Below are 9,466 nucleotides of genomic sequence, written 5' to 3' on the forward strand. Positions count from 1 at the left end.
AGTAAGCGGAGTGAGGCGCTGTATGCGGATGAGAATAAGAGACACGTATATGAGCAGGGAATAAAAAAAAAAGGCAACGTTGTGGTGTACGTCATGTCACGTGTCCGTCCAGAGGGAGTCGCTGGCGTCAGACAGCATTACCGTATATTTTAATATAACACTGTTCTATAATTGCATTATTTTTGAACGAGTGAGCAGTGGATTCAAACATGCTCACGTAAGACCGTACTTGTACTTTTATTTGTTTGCTAATAAAAAACCATCCTTGAAAGGAATACAATGTCATAGGAAAGCTCGCCCAGGATCCAGTCCTCCATCAGAATGAAAGGCCCAGAACGTTGAGCTTGGGTCGAGCCCAGTCCTCCAGCCGAATGAAAGGCCCAGAACGTTGAGCTTGGGTCGAGCAGTCTCACCTGATCTTGGGCTGAGCTGTCTCATCCGAATGAAATGTCCAGGAAGCGCTAGAACAACGCCACCGCCGCCACCGCAAATCCCGGCAGCCCGGCAGCCCGCAGCATCAGGCGCAGCCGGCGGCAGTGCGGCACTGCAGAATCGTCGTCTCCTCCTTCTCAGCTAGTCGAGTGGTCTGCAGATGGGCGTCGAACCGGCGCAGCCGAACCCCGCCGCGGCCGCGGCCACGGCCACGGCTACCACCGCTGAGCAGGCTCAGGATCTCATCGACGTAAGCGCCAACCTAAACCCCCCAAACCTCCTCCACCACCACCCTATCGCAGAGCTCTGGTTCGGTGGTTCCCCTTGTTCGTATGCGCTACTGTAGACTGATCTGGATACCTGGCTCGATTAACTTGCCAGGCCGCTAGGTACGATGACTTGGAGGACGTCGTCGCTCTGTTCTCCGTTGGTGTCTCGCTGGACTCCACAGATTCGCAAGGCCGCACAGGTTGGGTTCGATTCTATGCACTCGTCCACTGCTCTAAGTGATCTTACTTCGCTGTTTATAAGAAAATTCTGTTTCAGTTTTGTCATGGCAGTATAACATAGGGCTCAGTTTGATTGTTGTGACTGTCGTACACTAGCATAGAACAAAGTGAAGTGGAAGTATGTAGTAGATGTATGCAGTATGCATATCTGTTTGGTGAATAATAAACTAGTAGGAGTACTATATGCTAATTGAAGCGTAGTTGCTCCTTGGTGGAAGGTTTCCTCATCAGTCTATAGTGTGTCAATGAGCCTTTTTGGCTCCTTTTGAATTCAAATACAGTATCCTCTTCTTATCAGCCTAATATCATTAAGCTGCAAATCACCAATCGACTGCCTAGAGTCTTAAACTGTGCGAAATGGAATACTTAAAGTTCATCTGAAGCCTGCTGACGGACTTGTTGGCTGGTCCTCTTACCCAATAGACCACCTAAACTTTTAAACCATGTGAAACTGGAATAGTTAAAGTTCATCTGAAGCCTGCTGAAAAGACTCTGTGGCTGGGTTTTCATCAAAGATTATTGTCGAATTCTTGTTCTACTGGTCACTAACTAACATTTTCCCCATTTCCATTCAGCTCTTCATATGGCTTCTGCCAATGGTCATCTTGCTGTGGTGGAATACTTGATTCAAAATGGAGCGGTATAAAGCTACCTTTTCGTACAATAGTTTACCATGTTGAACCAGATTAAATGTCATCGTTTCATGATTTCAACTAAAGCTAAGCCTCTTCGCAATTTGTTCTCTTTTCTTATTAGAGAAAGGATAATCCGACTTCTATTGAAAGTCAATTAAGGTCTTTTTCATTTTGATGGGACTACCAGCTAAGAAAATTATCCACTGACCATTCTGTCCTGAATAGAAAATCGTTCTGTTAAAGAGACCATGCGAGTTAACCAAGCCTGAACCCTTTGAAGTTGCATTTTGTTTTTCGGACTAGACTCATAAGTTCTGTTTATGACTGCATAACTGAAATCCAGAATGTTAACGCCACCAACTTGGAGAAGAACACACCCCTCCACTGGGCATGCCTTAACGGACATATAGAGGTAAAATTAGTAGCTTTCTTGTTCTGCTTTCTTGTGCAGATGTAAATACACTTAGTGACACTGCTGCTCCTGAAAATAACTGACCCAGGTAATCAAGGCTTTGATATCAGCTGGGGCTAGCATGAGTGCTCTGAACAGGTACGCTCAATCTCAACGACAACGTCTTGAGACGTGACATCATCATGAATGCATTTTCCATTGCTGTTTATGAAATTAAGCAGAGCAATGATTGCGCTTTTTCATGGCATGATTTGTGTTCTGCAGCCATGAGAAAACGCCAATGGACGAAGCGGTGACCAAAGGCAAGATGGATGTGATCGATGCAATCGGTGCAGCAGTAGCTCAAGCCGAGCTCGATGGCGTTACTGTCTCCTAAAAGGACCTGATGAGTACCTGGAGCTATGAATGACTTGCAGCCTTGTTCTTATCTCCCAGAGGTTCTGTCTATGTCACTTGTGATCCTGAATTTTTGATGGGCCAGTATGTGGGGGATATGGTAGCTTGGCCTTTGCCTTTGCATGAGTTGAAAGTTTATATTATCTAGTGTCGGCAATCACCTGTTAGCGTCAATGGCATGAGACCGTGGAAGGCAGATCTGTCGTTATAAACCAGATGTCCAGATGACAAAGATAAGGATTTCTCCTACACTGTTGTAGGACCGTTGCTTGTTCTCCTAGACAAACTTCGTTTTCCTTTGTGTTCCTTGGCTCCAAGTAGGGGCGAAATGGTACCCGCACCTCCCTACTCTTTTTCTTTTCAAATTCAACCTTTATTGCCTTCAAAATTAAAATGCAATGTCATGTCCTTGTTTGAGGGTTGTTTTTATTGATGAAACTGCTGCTATCATGGATTCTCTACACTTGGTTACTACTGTATTGCAGTATTGGTCTAAAAGGATTGGATGGATAGGCGTCTGGACCATTGTCCACTACTCCACTCGCTCTACTTTGCGCTTTTGGTTGGGCCTCTCTGAAGGAAAGCACAGAGCCCACTTCGCCCCGTTGCGACGATCCGTAGCTGTGCCAGACACAATTCGACGACAGATTTCTCGTCCTGATCCTGCCCAATCCCCCAAGATAATCCAGATGATGCCAACTGGTGCGTTTGTGCTGCGTCTGCATGACACACTCTGCCGTGACAACTTCCATGGAGACAAGTGTACCGTCTCCCATCCAATGGCCGGACGTCCCCAATTGCCCCGGCGCCAGCGTTGAGCTCGCTCTCATGATTCTATGCACTGACCACGAAGGCCTGAGAGTGAACCGAGCCCCCATGATGCGCTGCACGCGTCGCTGTCCGTGATCAGCCTCAAGTGTCAGATCGACCCGGCATGAGGAGCTTCTAGCAAAAGCATCCCCATTGTCCATTGATGGATTGTTCGCGATGGCATGCTGCCGACCTGGCGTCGACGGCGGGCGCAGCGTGAGGTGCACGAGGCCGTCGCCGTTGCCGTCCTCGCCGCCTCCGCCGCAGGCATGGTTACTCCGGGGCATGCGTGAGACGACGAGTAGGAATTAATGGCACGGATGGCCCGTGAGTAGGTGCCGGCAGAGTATACTCCTAATACGATACGCAAATACGGAGTACGTCGTGTGTCGAGGTAGAAACCTTGAGGTATATACTACCGTATCTGTATTTCGGTTGCCTGCCTGCCAAGTGCCATCGCTGGCACTGTGGCACAGGCACAAACTGTCCTCCTGTGCTCCGCCGGACAGACGACGCTGCCCCCCTGCCGCCTGTGAGCTGTGACCGACTGATTGACTGCGTGCAGAGCAGAGAGCACTGAGGTTTGAGCGGGCAGACCGAGAATCGAAGGCCCGGATCCATCCCGGCCGGATGGAGACGGCCGTGCGGCCGCATTTCACACCCTGTTCGCTTGACAGGAATCGTTTGATGTGCTTTTCATCATTTACCCGCAACAATGCGGTCCATGTCTGTCACAGGAGTAGATTATCACGGTAGTATCTCTCATCTACTCCATCCGTCTCAAAATCAAATTATTTTAAATTTAACTAAATGTATAAAAAATACTAGCAACAAGTATGGTTCTAAATATATACGACACTATAAAAATGTACAATGACACTTGGACTGTTTGGTAGATCAAAACCTGATTTTTACTTCGAGCTCCTTGGTTCTTCGACGTAGTGATTCGGGTGAGAGCTCGTAAGAAATAACTCTAGGTTGATTCTGTTGGAGATTGAACAGGAGCAGTGAGAAACTGTTTTTTTATTACTTTGAGCTCCTTGGTTCTTCCATGTAGGAATCCTATACTATTTCTGAATTTTTTTTCTCTCTTGTATAATTGTATCAGGAACCCTTTTTCTACTCTTTATTTTTTCTCACGCCCTTTCACCTTAGATTGGCGGTGGATATATCCGCGCATTCGGTGATTTTAAGTGTCAAAAGATTAGGAAGTGGGATTGAGAATTCTTAGAGATGTGTTTTTTTATTCTTACCAAAAATCCTAGATCGAGAGCCTTTTTGGAACACTTGGAGATGCTCTAAACGCATGCCCACCAAAATCCAGTTGCCATTTTCCCATTTGGTTGTCTAGGAGCAATCTCACAGGGAATCTGGAGCTAGGATCAATCCCAAATAGATATAACAAATATTAGTCTCCTTTTATAAAAGAATCGAAATGGTCTAAATGAAAATGGTTTGATTTAGCACCGTAGCTAAAAGTGCACTCTTTGAACGGTGAAAAACTGCTACTGTTCGTTAAAGAATCACGCTGCAGATTAGCCGGCAGAAAAAAAAAATCTTACGTACTTTTTTTCTTGAGCAGATATTAATTTCCTTTTCAACTTGCATTTGCCAGCCCCGTTCGCGTGCCCTTAAACCCGGCTTAATCCGTTTCTTTTTTCATCCGAAACAACATTTTTCTCTCACAAATTCCTCCAAAATTTCTCCAAACCATCCAAATCCCTCCACATCCATACCAGCCGAACACCCCCAGAGATTGCGGTAGTAGTACCAGTAGTACATGGCATTACTCCTGACCGTGAAAGAAAGATCCAAGCGCTGGATCGCTGCAGCTGCAGCCATTGATATGCATCTCTACACCCAGCTCCGCTAGATCAGGCATCGAGGCTCTGGCTATCTTTGGGTAGCTTAACGTTACAGTAATTGTATGTGTGCACACTGGCCTATGCCTAACCTGTTGCTGCACTGCAGCCAGCTCTTTATTTCTAGTTGTAGCTAGCCCTGCAGGTTTTGTTTGCACGCTCGTGCCAGATCGAGCCTTGTGGAGATCGAAGAAATTAAGCTGTTTCTTCTATCTAAAATAAAAGAATTTTAGCCTGTCCAACTGTGCGGGATACTCCTAGGTCACTGCTTGATGGCGCGTATAGTTGTACTGGTACGCCGTACTTGGCAGTAACTAGGGTGCAGTACACTTCACTGCTCTATACTACTGCAAGTACAAGGCCTAGCTACTACAATAGGATCGGAGCACTCTTCCTCTGTAAAAAAAAAAAAACGTACATCTCGCTCTTCAAACGATCAAACCTTACAAAATTTACCAAAAAATATATACAAAAGTATAAATATTTGTCATGCATAATAGATATTGTTAAATTATTTTTATAACAAATAAATATATTTGGGGATATAAATGCTGATACTATTTTCTATAAATATAGAAATAGTTCTTTTTGTAAAAAAATATTGACTTGTTCAGAAGCCAGACATATGTTGTCTTTTGTAACGGAGGGTGTACGCGCAGATGGTAAATTCTCATGGTCGACAGAAGAGCGTCAAGCTTAACGATCACTGTTACGTAGACAAGCACGTACGCAAGCATGACGTTCGTTCTCGCGAGCAGTCACGCACGCACGGGTGCACGACGTGCCCGATGGCACGCATGCGTGCAACGACGAGGACACATCCGATTGCGCTGCACGGGCGGCGCATGCAGCAGCAGTTGCCTTGCGTTGCATCTCCGACGACGTGTCTTCTTCTGCTCCGATCGAGATTACAGCTGTGGTCGGCAGGCAGGCACGACGGCATCGGCATCGGCATCGACGTCGGCGGCTATTCGCTTTGCTGGCGGAAATAGTACGGTCTCGTAACACAGGGCCGGCACGCATGCGGCATGCCCATGGGGGCGCGCCGGGCAGGGGACATGTCACGTTGCGCCGTTGACGTCGCGGCCGGCGCGCCGTACGTGATAGCGCGCGGCTGTACCTGTACTGTACACGTGAGGGGAGGCAATGCCGGCCAGCGTTGCTTGCATTGGCCGGCGTCGCCCTCCCTCGCACTCGCCCGCTTGCATGCGCGCGCGGGAGGGACCACAGACGGACACGCGGGGGGGGCAGCCGCGTTAACTCCGCTTCGTACCGCCACGCTACGCTGCACGGCGACACGCCGGCCCGCCCGGTCGGAGCCGCCGCGCGCGCACCAGCTACTCCCGCCGGCCGCCGCCGGCTCGAGAGGGAGGCATCAGCAGGAGCACAGGCCATTGTCGTCGCCACTCATCCACATGCATGCATCTCCTAGGCTGCGACTGGGAGTGGGAGTGCATGCGTGCAGAATCCGAGACAGGCAGGCTTCCGGGCTTAAGCCGGGCACTGTCGCGTAGATACTGACACATGCATGCATGTAGGCATGTAGCAGACGTAGAGAAGCACGGACAATGCATGCAGCATGTCCGCGACAAGGGACGGATGATCGTGTTTTTAAGGTTGGTTCCAGTCGGACACACACGGCCTCTGTCCGCGACAAGGGACGGATGCAGCATGTCGATTTACTACGAGAGAAAAATATTATTTCATAATTAATTTATAGAGATTAAAATCGACTCAAAAGCATAAACGAACATGCCTTGATACTACTAGTACTGTAGTAGTACATGTGTCGTGCCGAGGCAATGTGCTCTCTGCAGCCTGAGGGTTGGCTGCATGAACTGTGCGGGGGGGGGGGGGGGGGGGGGGGGGGGGGGGGGGGATGGCCAGATGGGTCAGGCTACGAGTACGAGTAGTGGAGTGCACGGATGGAGCACAGTCAGCTTGTTCGTTTGGCTGTGGCTTATCGTAAATGATCGTAAATTTTCAGTCAGAACAATATTTTTCTCTCACACAAACCAGACAGCAGTACTTCTTCACGAACCAGCAACGATATGAACCAGCCAACCGAATAGGCTAAGTGCAAGCGGCCCGCTCATTTCATTACTGGCTACTAGGCTAGTCCTAGGCGCAGAACTTATTAGCCCTTGTTTAGTTCGCGAAAAGTTTTCCCAACAAATGCTACAGTATCCATTACATCGAATCTTGTGATACGTGCATGGAGCATTAAATGTAGACGAAAAACAAAACTAATTGCGCAGTTTGGTTGGAAATTGCGAGACGAACGTTTTGAGCCTAATTAGTCCATGATTGAACACTAATTGTCAAATAAAAACGAAAGTGTTACAGTATCCAAATTTCCAACTTTTCGCGAACTAAACAAGGGTTAATGTTATGGTTGATTTATAGAGCTAATTTTTGTAAAAGAAAAATATTATTTCATAATTTAAAAAGTAGAGCTGATTAGCTAGAGCGAACAGAGGGCGAAGCTAGCTTGAGGCTAGGGGGTGCAAATGCACCACCCAAAATCTGCAAAAACAGTGTTTTTGATTCATTTTTCACCATACGTGTACCCCTATTAAACTTATCTATGTACCCATAAGATAAATACAATATCCTCTAATTTGCTTTAGCTTCGCCACTGGCCCTCGCTAGCACAAGCGCACGCGCCGGCCTTGGCCTCTCATCATTTTATTGCATGTCCGTGCACCTCCCTCCGAATTATCACCCCCATCCCCATATACTCCTGCGCCTCTCTTTTACGCACTATTATTGCGTTGCGCCTTTTGACTTCACAGCATCATCCATTGAAGAAGCACCTCATCCCACAGCAGTACTGCACACCATGCATATGCTTGGGGATAGCGCAACGGATCGTGTTGATGACTCTATATACCTATTTCCTCTCGGCTCCAAATTATCTGTCTCTCTGGCTTTGTCTTAAATCAAACATTTCTATCTTTAACAGTTAACTCCTATAAGTTTATTATGTAGTATAACAACACCAGTATTATATACTATGACAGGTATTTGTCTTGCTGAATCTAAAAACATACATCTTACTCTGTCAGTCTTGAATATAGCGGGTTTTCAGTTGTTCAAAGTCAAATAATTCTATGTTTGAACAAATAGTTTGTAGAAAAGAAACAAGAATATTTAGATATCAAGTGAGAGATTCATTATTTACATTCATATTTTTCCTCTCTGAGTAAATATATTACTGTTCTTTTTCATAAATTTGGTCAATCTAACGATGGTTTGACTTAGGACAATGGGAAAATGCATTATATTTCAGAATAGAGGAAGTATATTACAAATTGATGGTTAAAGATAGAAAGACTTGACTTTGGATAAAATTAGAACGGCAACTAATATAAAACAAAGGCAGTACAACCATCTATAAGGTACAAAAACTGTAATTTTAAAAGCTTGATTACTATATCTGTATGAAGCTATACTTTGTGGGAAACTATATATACCAGGTGCAACGATGAGTGAGGAGGAGGGGAGGGGAGGGGGTTTTCAGCAGATGAGACGTGAAGGAGCCTTCGCCCAGTCAAATGCTCCGGGCGAAGATAAGGAGAGTGGAAGGTGGGTCTAGCCTTAATTAGGGTTTCATAAATGTATTCACCAACCAACCATCACAGGGTTCAGCTCTTCCGTTTTATAGGGCGTTGTTCACTACTCTTCCTTTTTACATCTTTGCCCTACAACTGTTACAACACATTCCCTGAATATTCTTCCGTCAGTACAAGCCGCTCGGGGTAATCTGGATCTCCTCCATTTTGAACCGCCTTCACTTCTTGGGCCTCAGCCGTCGGCCCAAAATGTAACACCCTCGGTGTTACATCCTAAATCATTTACTAAAACATGTCATGAGCATCATATTTATGTGTTAATGCATTTGATAGAATGTGTAGATAAATTTCTTGTAACTTAAAATGATCAATAAAAATGTTATACGAAAGTTGATTTGATAGTTCATGTATATCAAGTAGGGTTTTAAACTAATTTTTATTGAACAAAAATGCTATAGAACATATATGTGGCGCTTAAATAAAGTTTAGAATTTAAACTTTGTAGATAACAGTGAAATACTTGTTGTTGAAAAATGATATTACTAACCAATATTTCTGCTAGCCTAGAAATTGCAATTTTAAATCAAGTTCAGCTCAAAAACTTAGAAAAATTTTCAACTTTGTCAATAGCTAGACAATGCTATATTTAGCAAATTCTTTTGAGAAAATGAGTTAAGAGGTGGTGTCGTGTCTTAGCTCGGATTGGTAGCCTAGTAGGCCCTCTTTAGCATAGTGAAGGCGGTTTAGTGTCAACCTCAATCGTTTAGTTGCTATCGACGCTTTAAAATTCGTGCATGTCAAAGTCTCAGGATGGCTGGTGCCGTGCGCGCGGTCA

The 9,466-nt window shown here is 45.6% G+C and overlaps 1 protein-coding gene across 1 annotated transcript; it reads left to right on the forward strand.

Annotated features, from left to right (window-relative positions):
• Nucleotides 1–467: 467 nt before the first annotated feature.
• LOC136533064 (ankyrin repeat domain-containing protein 2A-like) lies at nucleotides 468–2,769 on the forward strand. Its single transcript, XM_066525627.1, has 6 exons — nucleotides 468–682; nucleotides 814–901; nucleotides 1,517–1,581; nucleotides 1,920–1,988; nucleotides 2,077–2,126; nucleotides 2,253–2,769. The coding sequence occupies exons 1-6, from the start codon at nucleotides 593–595 to the stop codon at nucleotides 2,362–2,364; spliced, it is 474 nt and encodes a 157-aa protein (XP_066381724.1). The 5' UTR covers nucleotides 468–592; the 3' UTR covers nucleotides 2,365–2,769.
• Nucleotides 2,770–9,466: the final 6,697 nt, after the last annotated feature.

The sequence above is a fragment of the Miscanthus floridulus genome, unplaced genomic scaffold (genome assembly GCF_019320115.1).
Source record: "Miscanthus floridulus cultivar M001 unplaced genomic scaffold, ASM1932011v1 fs_776_4, whole genome shotgun sequence".
NCBI lineage: Eukaryota > Viridiplantae > Streptophyta > Magnoliopsida > Poales > Poaceae > Miscanthus > Miscanthus floridulus.

What these genes read in the sequence shown, in the direction of transcription:
- LOC136533064 (XM_066525627.1), top strand. Translation starts at nt 593, where the DNA reads ATGGGCGTCGAACCGGCGCAGCCGAACCCCGCCGCGGCCGCGGCCACG. An exon ending in AGATTCGCAAGGCCGCACAG is followed by an intron (nt 902 to 1,516) that starts GTTGGGTTCGAT and finishes ATTTCCATTCAG; the next exon opens with CTCTTCATATGGCTTCTGCC. An exon ending in GCCTTAACGGACATATAGAG is followed by an intron (nt 1,989 to 2,076) that starts GTAAAATTAGTA and finishes TAACTGACCCAG; the next exon opens with GTAATCAAGGCTTTGATATC.